Raw genomic sequence first — 15,816 nt, 5'->3', positions numbered from 1 at the left:
AATGAAGTGACAAAAATATCCCATAACAAACCACGTCACACCACGTGGCGGTAGACAAGACGAAAGAGGCGGTGGTCCCGGTGTGAGCGACCCGGACCACCCGGTATCCGGTTTACCCTTCCCACGGCATTGTAGAAAGCGACTTCAGAAGACAAAACGACACCGTTTGGCATTCACCCTTTGCATATAAATACGTGTACGTTGTTATGTGGATCACTTAACTCTTTCAACTTGGAACCCTTCTACGTGTTCTCCATTCCCTCTCTCACTCCTCCATCTACGTTTCTTAAATCATTTCCTTCTTTCTCTCTTTCTTTATCTTCTCATTTTCCTCATTACACTCTTTTTTTTCTCTCAACTTTTCTCTTATTAACCATAGTTCACATATTATATCATCACATATCATAGTGATATATTATATCATATCACAATGTGTGGCATACTTGCTGTGCTTGGTTGCTCTGATTCATCTCAAGCCAAAAGGGTTCGCGTCCTTGAGCTTTCTCGCAGGCAATGATTCTCTCTTACTTGCCTTCTTATATACACACGCACCAATATCAAAGAAAGAAAGAAAAAAGAACCTTGAATTGGTTTCTTTTTTTTTCAAATACCCTTTACTTAACTTTGATGTTTTGTATTCAAAGTTTCTTGTTTTTAGGCATGTTTTCCCTGCCCAAAATCTTCCCCAGCTTAAGTTTTCTAAGCTAATTAAATTGCTAATAATGAGAAGTGAGTGATTATGGAGAATGAAAAGTGGAAAATTCAGCATGATGGTGATGGTAAAAAGTTGTGACTAATATACTGAAATACTATTATTAACTAGTTGTAAAAAGTTATTATATTATATACACTACAAGGAGACAGGAAAAACCATAAAAAGGGCGGGGCTTATAATTTGTTTCCTTTTTTTAACTGTCATGGTGGTACTTCTAGGGAAAAAATTGGTGGACACTAATATTTTAGTTAACACTTAGAAAGACAAAAAGAGAAAAAAAAAGTGTGTAATAAGTAATATGATGTGATAAAATTAACAAGTCGAAATATATGGGAGGTGAAAGTGTCTACATATTATCATCCATTTTCAGTAGTTATTCAATATTTTAAAAGGGAACGACTTAAACATACGCAAGAGTTAAAATTATAATTATTGCTTTAACATTGGGACCAGTATCCATCTTTTAGATGTAACTAGTACTACTATTTAAAGGATAAACATGTTTGGACTTTGACAAGTTAAGTGGATTCTAGAATAAACAAGTGGCATGTGGGGTCCACCTTGCTGTGAAATTATTGGTAACTTTGTGGAAGAAAAGTACAACAAAAGAACAAACAAGTAACAAAAGGGGTTAATTTGTCTTGAAATTGCTAAAGGAAATTTTCAAGGGTCAGCAGTTAAGAAAGTGCAGTTTGAATAAGGAGTTATAATAATTTACCATTTATTGTTTTGTGTTTGTTGATGTCACAGATTGAAGCACCGTGGTCCTGACTGGAGTGGGCTCCACCAATATGGTGATAACTATTTGGCTCATCAAAGGTTAGCCATAGTTGATCCAGCTTCTGGTGATCAACCCCTCTTCAATGAAGACAAAACTGTCGTGGTTACGGTAAGTCTTGTGATATTCAATGATTACAAGTAATATTATTCTGTTGTTATTCGAACACAAATTAATATATATGTTAAGTACTATTATTCGAACACAAATCAATATATATGTTAAGTTTGTGAATTTTTATAATAATTATTTAAAAGTTATATCAAATTATTAACAATCACTTCTGGATGCTTGATAGTGAAATGTTTTTGTATGATAAGCATTTAACTCACAATACATAAGTTGTCATATACTATAAACTATGACTTATGTTAAATATGTTAAACTGAAAACCATGTGAATGGAGAGATCTACAGTAACATATTCTTTTTTATGCTTTTATTTACTAATCTCACCAATTCAACTGCTATAAACTATGACTTATGTTAAATATGTTACACTGAAAACCAGGTGAATGGAGAGATCTACAATCATGAAGAACTCAGGAAACAGTTGCCTAATCACACCTTCCGTACAGGAAGTGACTGTGATGTTATTGCTCACCTGGTTAGTTTTATTTATCTATATTTTGCAACAAATTTTAACCTGATCATATATACATGAAAAGTTAAAAATCAAAAGAAAATTTTGAAACTTTGTTTTATTCATCAATTATTCTTATTCTAAGTTTTGATCAAAATTTCCATAAATTATATCATATAGAATATGGCTTTTACTAATGATTGGAATTCTTGTTCTTATCACTTGTTTCTTGATGGTGTTACTTTAGTATGAGGAGCACGGAGAAAACTTTGTGGACATGCTTGATGGTATATTTTCGTTTGTTCTGCTAGATACTCGTGACAACAGTTTTATAGTGGCACGAGATGCAATTGGGGTCACTTCCTTGTACATTGGTTGGGGTCTAGATGGTAATGTTATACTATATGCCCTGCTTTTGAATTGAATTCATGTGTTCTATTTGAACTATAACAACATACTTGAATTGAATAAATGGTGACAAATTTTGCATATTCTGTTCAGGCTCCGTCTGGATTTCATCAGAATTGAAGGGGTTGAATGATGATTGCGAACATTTTGAGTCTTTTCCACCTGGTCACTTGTACTCTAGCAAAGAGAGAGCGTTCCGCAGATGGTACAATCCTCCATGGTTCTCTGAGGCTATTCCCTCAGCACCTTATGATCCTCTTGCTTTGAGGCATGCCTTTGAGAAGGTAAGATTCAAAGAAGGCTCAATAAACCATTGAAATTGATAGTTTATCCAAAAACTCATGCCTTGGAAGCTTTGTACTTATAAAAGTAGCTTGTAGCCTTATAAACTCCTTTTAGCCTAATTCAATAAAGCTTATCAAATATGCTTTCAGGTGATAAACTTTTATCAAATAAGTAATTAATTAAGTTGTTTATCCAAACTCGCCCTTTGCATAAAAACTTTTACTACACTCTAGCTGATATAAGTGAATGTTTATTGCAGGCTGTGGTAAAAAGGTTGATGACTGATGTTCCCTTTGGTGTTTTGCTCTCTGGAGGTTTGGACTCTTCATTGGTTGCAGCCGTCACGGCTCGCTACCTGGCAGGCACAAATGCTGCCAAGCAATGGGGAACCAAATTACACTCTTTCTGTGTAGGCCTTGAGGTATGTAAGTGTACATATTCTTGAATTTGCAGTGGATGTTTTTAATATAAGAAGGAAGCCATGAAATTTGTCTTAATCTTTAATCATCTTATGTTGAGTAGGGTGCACCTGACCTAAAGGCAGCAAAGGAAGTAGCAGACTACATAGGAACTGTACATCATGAATTTCACTACACTGTTCAGGTATATCTAAATGAGATAGTGTTTTTACTGCTAAAATATTTAGGGGTTTTGATGCCTAAAATAATAATTTGTAAATGTTTTATATATGGTGTGTATGCAGGATGGCATAGATGCCATTGAGGATGTGATCTATCACATTGAAACATATGATGTGACAACAATTAGAGCAAGCATTCCCATGTTTCTTATGTCTCGTAAGATCAAGTCATTGGGAGTCAAATGGGTTATATCTGGAGAAGGATCTGATGAGATCTTTGGAGGGTATCTATATTTCCACAAGGCACCAAACAAAGAAGAGTTTCATCAAGAAACATGCCGCAAGGTCTTTAGAGTTATCATGCTTCTTGTCAAAATAAAATATAAATATGGTTGGATTATTCAAGTAAAAGGGTCATCAGATGATTTACTTTTTCTCTTTAATGCAGATTAAAGCACTCCACAAATATGATTGCTTGCGAGCCAATAAATCGACCTTTGCCTGGGGTCTAGAAGCCAGAGTGCCATTTTTGGACAAAGATTTTATCAGAGTTGCAATGAACATTGATCCTGATTATAAAATGGTATGGATACAGAATAGTACAATGCACCATCACTTAAAAAATGTTATATTTTATTAAAGTGGTTTACTACATAATCTGTTCAGATTAAAAAGGAAGAAGGGCGAATTGAGAAATGGGTACTGAGGAGGGCCTTTGATGATGAAGAACATCCTTATCTGCCAAAGGTACTACTATGTGATTTGCAGCAATGTTGTATAACTTTGCAAAATTAATTTGTTAAACTAACATGTTAGACTTTAATTTTATGCAGCACATTTTATACAGGCAGAAAGAACAATTCAGTGATGGAGTTGGCTATGGTTGGATTGATGGCCTTAAAGCTCATGCTGAGAAACATGTAAAACATGATAGAAACCTTTTATTCTCTAATCCCATTTTTTTCTCTTGGTTTCAATTATCATGCAAGACATCTCATATTTTTAATTATTGGCTTATGAAATTTTCCTATAGGTGACTGACAGAATGATGCTCAATGCTGCTAACATTTTCCCCTTCAACACACCAACCACCAAAGAAGCATACTACTATAGAATGATATTTGAGAGGTTCTTCCCTCAGGTAAATTTAATCAACCATGCCTAGATATGAAAAAATAATTCATGTTGATTTAACAAGAGCTAATCAAAATCTGTGTCCCTTAATTTGGTTTTGTAGAACTCAGCCAGGCTGAGTGTTCCTGGAGGACCAAGTGTTGCATGTAGCACAGCCAAAGCTGTAGAGTGGGATGCTGCTTGGTCTAACAACCTTGATCCATCTGGTAGGGCAGCACTTGGAGTGCATGCATCAGCTTATGGAAATCAGGTCAAAGCTGTAGAACCAGAGAAGATCATACCAAAGATGGAAGTTTCCCCACTAGGAGTTGCCATATAGAGCTAGTATGAGCCATAGCAAAAACTAGTAGTTGCCCTAGAACCAAAATATATTATTATACTAGTCATCAATCACTCATTAATCATCATAAATGAAAATTTGGCCTGCTGTGTAGTTTATTCAGGCAAGGCTATATATAAATAGATAAGGCTCTCTATCTAGTCGTCTTTGTGCCATCCACATCTTGTCTTCGTTTTCTATTTATGTCATCTGAGCACTATCATAATGTACTGGATTTCTAAGAAAATGTTCAGTTAAATTTGAATGCAAAGTTCACTATTTCAGACTTTCAATACCTGTGTATTACCAAAAATTTTAACTATCTGAACTGAAAGCGTACTATTCATGTCATAACCAGACAAAAATAAAAAGGCAAGTGACATAGCAGTGTGTTTGGGTTGCCCGCAACCCAACTTACGTTTTCAAAAGCAAGGAAAGACCTACTTTTGGATCCAACTTACATTCCGGGCCTTGGCACCGGTTTTCCAAACACATAGCAAGTATGAAGATTTGTATGCTAACTTCTACAAGGTATTTGAATTCTACACTCCCTTATTTGAACCTGCACCTTTCATTGTATTTGTATTCTGAAATGTCCATTTCATAATGTAAATTTGTATTCTGGAATAAATTTTTCAAAATACAATAAAAAAGAATACAAGATTCAATAGTAGAAGTGCATGAAACAAATGGCCTTCAACAAATGATTGTAAAACTTCTTATAAACTTATAGCCCAACACAAATTAAAGAACTAATGTTCAAAATAGGCCTTATGTATAAGCAGATATTAGGGAATGATTGGTTGATAAAGAGACTAACCAAGCCACTCAATAGTACGAAATACTTTTGATGTATATCTCTCAAATTTATAATTCTGATTAAACTGTTTATAGTGGTTTTTTTTCGTCAAAAATATTAATCTTTTATTTGGTCGAGGTAAAAGAAAATGAAATGATAAACAATTTTAAAATTTGAATAAAAATCAAATGAAGAAAAAATTGAAACTTATTTTATGAAATGTTTTTCTTTCTATCTTTAATTTTTTTTATTCCTTCTTATTTGTTTTCCTTTATGCAAATGTTGGATACAAGAGCAATGGTTACAGACATAATTTCAAATATTTAGGATAAATAATTATTTTCATTTATGAAGATGGATAGTACTGCCAAATTCGTCATTGAAAGGTGAAAAAGCAAATTTCAAAAGTAAAATTTAGTGTTCGAAAATATAAAAAGTGAGATAAATTTGTTCCACCATTAACTTTCATCTATTAATGTTAGAGAACTTGCCTATGGTATGAAGGAATGAAAATGTCACAAAATTAATGCTCAGGTAAACATAAAGACTAAAGATAACATATACTTTCCTAGATTTAACAACTTCTTAATATTTTCATCCTTAAAAAATACAACTTATTGATAGATATATCCACAAAATATATAAACCTAATTAGTTAACATCAATAACAAGATACATTTAAGGACTTGGAGAAGCTACAAAAGCATTATAGTTCTAGTTACTAGACCTCTCATGTTTGTTATTTTTTTTTTGCTTGTGGATGAATCATTTAAAATTTGGCAAATTGACTTTTTATTTGAGAATCTACTTGTCTTGTCTCCTTTTGAGTCTTGATTTCTATGTAATAAGTTGACATTATAAATATAATTATGATTATAATATATTATAATAAATATGTGCAATAAAAAAATCAAAAACTTCTAAGTTTAATGGGTTGTTGGTGTACGTATCTTATTACTAATATCAACTAATTAAGATTATCTATTTTCTAGATATATTTGCCAATAAGTTGTATCTTTGAAGGATGAAAATATCATTAAGTTGTTAACTTAAAGACATATTTATTTATGACTTTAGTTCTTATTTTCACGTCATCATCAATTTCATGACATTATCGTTCTTGCATGTCATGTAGGCGAGTTCTCTAACGTTAACGGACGAAAATTAACTGAGACAAATTTGTCTTACTTTTTATACTTTTGAAAACTAAATTTTATTTTTTTCTTCTTTTAGGGACAGATTTGTGAGCACTACATACTTTAAGGACCAAAATAACTATTTATCAAAGTATCTATGAAAACATAGGATGAGTGTAAATGGTGTATTGGTGTTGCAACTAGGTTAGTCTTACTCAAGCACCCATTGCCTACCTTCCTTCCTTTTGCGTTGCACCCCATTCTCTTCCTATTGTGTCGCTCCTTGTTCATAATAGCAGTTGTCACACCGTTGCCATCCGCCATTCAACAAAAATAGTCACTCCAAAACCATCGATGAAGGCACCGCAACCACCATCGTTGAAGCCACTTCTCAGGGCTATGTGTGGTGCTTTTTTTTTTTTCAGCATCCATTTGTGTTAAGTGTTTCCCAAAATCATTGATCCATAATTTACGTATTTCGAAAATATATTCTAAAATGTCTATTTTATAATATATGTTGATGTATTACGAAACATGCAATCTAGAATACCAACATATTACAAATTCATTGATCTAAAATGATACATGTATTCTTAAAATGTATTTCAAAATGTTTATTCTATAATAATAAAAATATATTACAAAATATGCATTTTGGAATACCTGTTTATTATGAATTTATAGATCTAGAATGATACAAATATTCTAGAAATGTACTCCAAAATGCTTGTTTAGTAATATATCAACATAATAATAATTTTGGAATATAAAATACCTATATATTATGGATCAACGATTCCATTATGTGAAGAATTTCGTAATGCGCTAGTGAGCGCTAGGGATCTTTGGACCTTCACGATGAGCTTCACTTCGACGACCTTGGCACCGTCACTAGTGAAAGCAGAGAGGTGGAGGGAGCTGTCGCAAGCCCGGGAGATGGAATCGAAGGGCCAAGGCTGTGGTTAAGGGTAATGTGGGGATATAAAAATTGAGGTGCATCAAACAAGAACTAAGTGCATATAAATTGCCCTTATTTGGCTGTCGGGGTCAAAGTAGGCTTAATAGTGGTCCACAAGTCAAACATATTTTCAAGTACATATCCATGAAATTAATTTCCAAAACAAATGCACAAGTTTACTTGAACTTTTTTTTACTTTGGAAATGTATACTAAAATTGTTTGCTTACATTAATAGGAAAAAGAAAACTCCTTTCCTAATCTCTAGGGATTGCCCAAGTGGAGCTTTCATAATTAATAGGTTACATTTGATAAGGTAGACTTCATATACCTTGAACCGGAATCTATCCTAATCCTCCTTTCCTAAAATTTTCAAAATAAATAAAAAATTCTTTCATCTCATTAGCACATCTTTACATATGAATCAGTTGCAGCTATATCATGCAACCCTCTCATTCTCTCAATAAATGCATTACCAACTAATACTCATAAAAAACAGTGAAGAGGAACTGTGTTAATTAGTTAGCAAACCACAAAATTTAATAGAACAAGGTAGTATAGAATAGTTCATTCCAAGTATCTGGCAATCCAGGAAGACACCAGTGGCTACAATCAGCTGAGTAGGTAGGGTTAGCTCTTTGTTGAGGATTCAAATCACCACTATAAATGGAGGGATGTGCATCCTTCCTAAATGCTGACAGCATTGTGATGTCAAGAAGATAAGCAGGGTTACTCATTCCTCTAATTACCATGTCCACAACCCTCATTTGTTCAGGGTACACACCAGGGTATGCTGTGCCAGTGCTAGTAATTGGAGTAGTTTCACCATAGCAGTTCTTTGTAGTCAGTCCTGCTGTCACTCCAGAATTCCATTCATTTGGGCTGCATAACAATGCCATCAAGTTTTATCACAGTTGGAATTTGTACAAAAAAGACAGACTAGGCTAACCAAATTTAATAAAGATTTTACAATGTTAAATGTAACTTTTGTGACACACAAATCATTCTTTTTACTTTTTACCACATACATAGCCACTATTTCAAAGGGTGCATATCAGCATATCCATGTTATAATGGGAAGGATTGTGTTTAAAATTTTTCAAGTCTTAGACAAAACTTGTGTAAGGAGTGGTTTAATATAATCCATTAATGTTTAGATAAAACTTTTGTAAGGATAATACTAGCCATATTGGTCAAGTAGTTGTGTGATTTTTTTCTTATTTGGGTCCCAAAAAGTTGTGTGATAGTTAAGCCCCAAAAGTACCAAATCTGTATTAGGCTATAGATCAAGACCATCTTAAAGTTATGTTTGGCAAAACATTTCAATTAATTTTTAGTTTTTTATACTAGTTGAAAAGTTCATTTGTTTATTCCGTAGACAAGCTTTTTTTAGTCACTTGTAATGTTTTTTAAAATGTTAATTGAAGTAGTATTTTTTAAAACGTTGGTTTCTAACTTTTTATATTTTCTTTCCTTTTTGTTCTTAATATATTTATCAAAGTTTCTGCTTATACCTTTTTAAATAAATAATGATTTTATTATTTTTCAGTTATTTTATACTTTTTAGTTACTCTAACAATTAATTTTACTGAATACTTCTAATTACATAAGTTATTACCAACTTCCAACTACAAGTTAATTTTATCCAACATAACCTAAATGTGCCCTTTGCCAAGTTAAAATATATTAAGTCTCTCTACTTTTTACATCACTTTTTTTCTTTTAATAGCATTATATGCCACTATCCTTTATTTTTAAACTATTATCTTAAATTTTTGTGAAAGAGAAATTATAAATTACTTTTGGAATTAAAATGTTGATAAAAGAAATTAATATATTTGAAATTAAAATATTAACTTAAAAAAATGTGGTGCAAAACACATCCACCAAGTCACTATCACATTTAAGCATATGTTGAATGAGAAGTTCACAAAAAAAGAACAAAACGTATGAAATGGGCCCACAAATAAATATATGTAGTCTTTGTTCTTCTGTACAAAACGTATTTAGTAGGCGTTTAAAATAGGATGATGCATGTATTTTATTTCACCGACATTTGGATAGAAAAAATCGAAATTTTCTCAGGCCATGCATAACCGTGATCTAACTTTCTCCAAGTTGAATCGGAATATTGGACTGTAGAACTGTGGAAGGGCAATAAAAGTGCCAACTGCACTTCATGTGACCACGAAAGCGACAAAAAGGTGCCTTTGCACAAATTGCATAGCTCCAATTTTTCATTTTTACCATTTCAAAATACGTATACACATACATATGTTATATTATATACACACTAAAGTAAAGTTAAACAATATGATCAAACAACAAAAATGTATATAGTGTATGCTATTAAGCATCGTCCACATGATATTAACCAGCACAATACAAATGTAACAAATCTTTAGCCAACAGAGTGCATTCTTTTACGGATCTAGTTGAGGGACTAAAATTAAAATAAGTAACTTACTTTAAAGAGTAAAATAAATCATTTCAATAGTTGATGGAAAAATAAATACTAGTTGATATTGCGTACATATACATAACAAACTATAAATACGTTGCTCTCGAAAAGAAAAAAAAAACCACTATAAATATTAATAATTAATTTTCTCACTAATAAATAAAATTACTTTACTCTTGTTTACTTCAAGATTCAAATCTGTGACTAAAATTACTAACTGCATCATTCAAAACTTTAGGAAAATTATTGGTTAGCTTATAAAATGGCAAGTCACAACATAGGGGGCACCACCATACTAAGGTAAACTATCCAAATCCAAGAATGCAAATGTGTCCGGTTTGGATATGCTATTCCAATTGAACAAACACAATCATGAAGCCTAGACATACCACACATGTTATATAGTACAATAATGTAAGAGAGAGAGAGAGAGAGTCAGAGTCATACTTGGTATGTGAAGGAGAAATTCCCAGGAAGAACACTTTGGTTCTGCTTCTATCAACATTGGAGTCCACCCAGTTAGCCCATGTTTTCATACCCCTTTCCAAAGCTGCTAAACGATCCATATCTTGGTAGTATTTGCCTCCTAATTCCATATAATCCCACCTGCACTTAATAACCCAAATACCAAATTTTAAAAAAGAAGAAAATGAAAATGGGTAGTTTTTCCTTTTTTTTAAGGAAATAGTTAGTAATGAGTTTAATTTCTATATAATATTAGTAAAAAAAAATACACAACCAACTAATTAGAAATCATCATTGAAATAATTTGTAAGGTTTTTAATTATAAAAATAATTAATTTATCATATATAATAATTTGTTAGTGATAACATGATAGTATAAAAGTCCTATACACTTTTGCATATACTATTTATTCTTGGCTGAAATATAGGAATAGTCCTTTATCTTTTTTTTTTTAAATTAGTCTTTTAACTTTTTAAAATTCTAAAATAATTATCTTATTTAATTCATGATAAGTTAGTCCATTTAAAAAATTAATCACTTTTTTTTATACTTTTAAACACCATTTTAAATCTTATTTTGATGATGTGTAACTCATTTTATTGAATTCACCTACATAAAAACTACAATAATAGGAAAGAGATAGTTGGCTACCCTTGAAGAGAGCCTTGATGATCCCACCAATGTCCAGTGTTGAAAGACAGCACATCAACACTTCTCCAAACGTCACCATTCCCATCAACCTCCTCCAACCTCAAAATCCTCTTCCCTTGGACCACATCAATCTCTACCAAATAAGGAGCCCTGTAAAATGAAATGGTCACACCGTAGTCCTGCACATACCATATCAAAACCCAATTCAGGACAATCTTTTTTGCAGCTGTAAAAACTTTGCTTTTATACAAGTCTACTTTATTATACAAACAAAAGCATGAGCATAATTTAGTGTTTCAGTTTGCATCTACTAGCCCAAAAAATAATGGCTTAATAGTACATTTGGGTCCCCCTCACACCACCTTTTGCAAACAGATACTTTGTCCTATTGAAAATATCTGATTTTGAATGTAGCCTATAGCAAAAAGGGACACAACACATGCTGTTCTGCTGCTGCAAAATCACGGTGCTTACTTTCCTTTTCCCTAAACCAAAAAATTGAGAAACTTTGCCGAGAAAAATAATAATAGGGTTAAGGTAATTAATTGCACAACATCATGGCCTAAATCTAAAACCTCAATAATTGTTAAAAAAATGTCAAGTGAGTAAAATAAACATTATGATTGCTCAGAAGAAATTAATGTGTTCACACTGACCAAGAATCTGAAGGTTGAGAGTGGTTCCCCTCTGACCAATTGTGTTTGTGTCTGAGGAACTGCAGCATATATCATGCAAATCAGTGATTGCCATTGGTTGCGCCCTAGTGAGTCACCCACAAACATCACAGTTTTGCCCTTCATTTGCAGTAGAAACTCCACCCCATTGAACCTACCAAGAACATGCTACAAAACCATTTAGAGGCATACATAGGATACTGAGGTCTTTTTTCATTAACTTCTATTTTTTGGTTTTAAAAACCGTATCTTTAACAATTCCACACAATTCAACAATCAATTTTTCATAAAAAAAATCTAATAAATTTTGAAAATTATTTAAAAAACAAGTGGTTTGAAAAAAAAGAAGAAGAAGAAACATAGACAACTAGGAAATATTTTTTTTCATTGTGTCTTACATCACCCTTTATCATCTATTTGAACAACCTTGTTTTAGTTACATCTTAAAAACCAAAAACAGTTTCCGAAAACAAAAAACCAAACACACCCCATTTTCTGAAGAAACTTGCAATGTTTTTGTAAACAACAAAAATGTAATATTTGTGAGAAAAGTCTTAGTTTTGAGCTTTTGGGGGTACCTAGGGAGGTCACAGTTGAGGGGTCTCCATCTGTATCTGAGGTAATCAGAATCAGGGCGGCCAAACATCTTGCAGTTGAACTGTGGATCTATGATGGGGCAGTTAGAGGATTGATAGATAGGGTAAGAGTCATCTTGGACCCAAGTTCCCACAAAAAGTGCACAGTTGGTTTGGTTGGCATGGATCATTGGCCTCTGCTGGTGGAGAGTGTTGTGGTGGTGTCTCAGGCTTAGTAGGAGGGCACATGAGACTGTATGGAGTTGAAGGGAAAGGAGAAGGAAGAGAAGGGCAAATAGGGAATGGAGAAGTGCCATAGGAGAGAGAGGAAAGGAAATGTTGGAAACAAAAAGGGATGGGGGAGAGGGAAGAAGGATGTTTGGACTGTTTTGAAAAGATGTGAATATATAAAGGATGAGGATTTTTGGTGTCTGTGAAAATAATGTTAGAATAATGGTGGAGATATGTTTTGTTGTGTACATGTAAAGAAGGTAGACTCATTAAAGTGGTAAGTTGTGGTAAATAAAAAGAAGTATTTTTTTAATCGAATTAAAGATAGAATGAAGATGTTTACAATACTGATGTAAATATATTATGTTTAATCAGTTAGACTTCTTTTGTACATGCCTTTGAACTTTTGTTCGTCCCTCTCATAAGAAAAAAGTATGAGCATGCAATTTTTTAGTTGTTGATGAGAAAATGGATCATATATTTTAATATAGGAGGAGAGTTGTTGGAAATAATTCAAATTCTTCGTTTTAAATTTATATAATATTGTTTAGATTTTTAAAAAAATATATTATGTTATTTATAGAATGCTATTTAGATTTTAAGATATTATTTATAAATTATAATCTAAGTTTATAAATAATATTTGTTTGTGATATCACATTAAATAAATTTGAGATCCTGAAGGTAAGAATAAAAGTTTGAATCACGATAAGCAAATGAATTGTGATATTTTCTTATAGTGTTATACTTTTATTTATTGTGTTCTTTCTCATTCTAGTGTGTAATGAAGAGATTAGGTGTGCATTTTTGTCTCAGTCATTTATTTTTTCAACACATTTTATTTTTGTTTGAATTTACTAAAAATATTTTTAAGAAAATGTATTTAAAAGAATTTGTTCAATGTTAAGTAATGTTTATTAGCTATTTTCTTCAATAAATCTATAATTTATTATAAGTGTATACTTAATATTTTTTTTTTGAAAGACATGTATACTTGATATTGAACATTAATTTTGTCATCATCAATTCAAATTTATTACTTTACATTCTACAAACAGTTGTTCTCTAGAAGAGAATGGGAAAAAAATCTCAAATAAAATGACAGTGAAATTATGGTATTTGAGGATCAAGATTTCTGTAGTTGGAAATTTGATGCATTCACACAATTAATTAATTGGAATGGTTGAATAAAAAGTTCTCATATTTCATCATAACAAATCAAATTTAGGGGTGTATTGGATTAAGATTTTAAAGGATTTTAAAAGACTTTTTATATAAAAAAAGTCTTGTGATATTCAATCGTGATTTTTAAATAATACAAATAAGTTTTATGGTATTTAATTAAGAATTTTAAGATTTGTTAAGGAAGACAACAAAATGATGATATTCGATTAAGATTTTTTATAACTTATAAAAAGTCTTTTAATATTAAAAAATATATAAATTTGGATGGATTGTTTTTAAGAAGGATTTTGATGGATTTCACTCCATTTTTAGTATAAAACATATATCAAACAATCTCATTCAAACAAGATTTTGATAGACTTTTTTTTTCTTTTTCTATTGGTTGTCAAACTTTCTTCTTCTCTCATTACACATACCCTCTTCTCTCTTTCATATTTTTCAAGATGTGTGATCATATATATTTCTCCTATTCTTTTGGAATAAAAAAATATGTTAAATATACACCTTCTATGCTCTTTCCCTTTATTTTCCAAATTAAATTAATGTTTATTTTATGTCCCAAGACTAGTCATGTTTTTCTTATACAGATTATGCTAACCACATGTTCAACACATTATTTTTGTGATTGTCATCTCTAATTTCTTCATCCACATAATTCACTAATCCTTCCGTCAATTTTTTACCCTCATTACTTTAGTATATGCATATTATTACAATCCATTTAAATATGTCATTAAATTTAATTGTAGTAATTAAAAAATCAATATATAATTTTAAATCTATTGTTTAAATTCAAAAGTGAGAATGAGAAGATGTTGCAAGAAAGATTAGTATAAAAGGATATAAAACTAGAATCACTATAATTATTAAAAGATTAAAAAATTATATTGATTTTACTTTTTTATCCAAATTTTATTATTTCTTATTTTTTTTACTAATTCATATAATTTTGAATGTGTTTTTAAAAATTTACATAATTCTTTCTGATATTGTAAATCTATAAAAAAAATTCAAATCTTTTAAATTCTTATCATATAAATTTATTAAAATTTAAACTATCATAAAAAAGTCTTATAAATACACATGATAAATCATAATATTTCTATATAATCTTTAAAATCTAAAAAAAAAATTATACTAAAATAATTTTTTTAAAATCCTAATTCAATTCACCCCTTAAATCATACAACATTTGAATTTTGTGATTTTCATCCAATTTTACCCATTCATTGCTGGGTGAATGTGTAAATCCATGCAATTAATCCAGATCTGATATTTTGGGTGGCTGAATTTGGATCTCCAAGTCTGAAACAAAACATTCTTCCAAGCATGGGTAGAAGGAGAGAGGGGAGTGTTATGCAATTGCATCTGTCTACATAATATGAACACGGTATGTAATTGTTGTTTTTATCTTCCTCTTTTTTTCTTTCAAAAAGTCACTTTTTATGTCAGATGTAAGATTCTTTAATGAAGAAGACGAGTCAAGGAAAGGCCATTTGGGGTGGGTCCTACTTAGTTGTAATAGGAGATTTCTTAAAGGCTATGAGAGATAATAGAGAAGAGGGTACACAAGAAAGGAACTACAGTCTACAGCTTGTGTTTATTACAAACAATTATTGAATGTGATTATTCATAAATAATTTTAAAATCTCTTAATCAATTCGATTATTGAACGTGGTTATTCATAAATAATTTTAAAACTTCCTAATTAATTCTCCCCAAAGTTTATCACTACCAATTGTATTGATTTTTAAAAATATTCGTGTGTATTTATCATTGATAAGTGATTTGTATGTTATTTGTTAAGTGAAATTGAGTCTAGTCATAATATTCACTTATAAAAATGAGTGAAGATGAAGAGGATGTATTTGCATGTTATTT

General features: G+C 31.3%; 2 protein-coding genes across 2 annotated transcripts; one reads left to right on the top strand and one right to left on the bottom strand.

Moving 5' to 3' along the window:
• The first annotated feature begins 216 nt into the window (after positions 1-216).
• On the top strand, positions 217-5,094 carry LOC100798318 (asparagine synthetase [glutamine-hydrolyzing] 2). The gene is made up of 13 exons (NM_001360409.1): positions 217-510; positions 1,466-1,604; positions 2,004-2,099; positions 2,323-2,464; positions 2,577-2,767; positions 3,028-3,189; positions 3,291-3,371; positions 3,472-3,693; positions 3,797-3,931; positions 4,015-4,095; positions 4,182-4,268; positions 4,382-4,489; positions 4,586-5,094. Exons 1-13 carry the CDS (start codon positions 431-433, stop codon positions 4,799-4,801), a joined length of 1,740 nt encoding a protein of 579 aa, NP_001347338.1. The 5' UTR covers positions 217-430; the 3' UTR covers positions 4,802-5,094.
• A 2,808-nt stretch (positions 5,095-7,902) lies between these two features.
• LOC100813612 (protein PMR5) lies at positions 7,903-12,953 on the bottom strand. The gene is made up of 5 exons (XM_003539289.5): positions 12,523-12,953; positions 11,927-12,098; positions 11,271-11,449; positions 10,601-10,759; positions 7,903-8,574 (listed from the first exon to the last, which is right to left on the bottom strand). The coding sequence occupies exons 1-5, from the start codon at positions 12,834-12,836 to the stop codon at positions 8,232-8,234; spliced, it is 1,167 nt and encodes a 388-aa protein (XP_003539337.1). The 5' UTR covers positions 12,837-12,953; the 3' UTR covers positions 7,903-8,231.
• Positions 12,954-15,816: the final 2,863 nt, after the last annotated feature.

This window comes from Glycine max, chromosome 11, assembly GCF_000004515.6.
Source record: "Glycine max cultivar Williams 82 chromosome 11, Glycine_max_v4.0, whole genome shotgun sequence".
NCBI lineage: Eukaryota > Viridiplantae > Streptophyta > Magnoliopsida > Fabales > Fabaceae > Glycine > Glycine max.
Note: the sequence above shows the minus strand (reverse complement) of the source record. Positions and strands in the feature narration are given on the sequence as shown.

What these genes read in the sequence shown, in the direction of transcription:
- LOC100798318 (NM_001360409.1), top strand. Translation starts at nt 431, where the DNA reads ATGTGTGGCATACTTGCTGTGCTTGGTTGCTCTGATTCATCTCAAGCC. An exon ending in ACAAAACTGTCGTGGTTACG is followed by an intron (nt 1,605 to 2,003) that starts GTAAGTCTTGTG and finishes ACTGAAAACCAG; the next exon opens with GTGAATGGAGAGATCTACAA. An exon ending in ATCAAGAAACATGCCGCAAG is followed by an intron (nt 3,694 to 3,796) that starts GTCTTTAGAGTT and finishes TCTTTAATGCAG; the next exon opens with ATTAAAGCACTCCACAAATA.
- LOC100813612 (XM_003539289.5), bottom strand. Translation starts at nt 12,836, where the DNA reads ATGGCACTTCTCCATTCCCTATTTGCCCTTCTCTTCCTTCTCCTTTCC. An exon ending in TCTCAACCTTCAGATTCTTG is followed by an intron (nt 11,450 to 11,926) that starts GTCAGTGTGAAC and finishes TGGTATGTGCAG; the next exon opens with GACTACGGTGTGACCATTTC. An exon ending in ATTTCTCCTTCACATACCAA is followed by an intron (nt 8,575 to 10,600) that starts GTATGACTCTGA and finishes ATTGTTATGCAG; the next exon opens with CCCAAATGAATGGAATTCTG.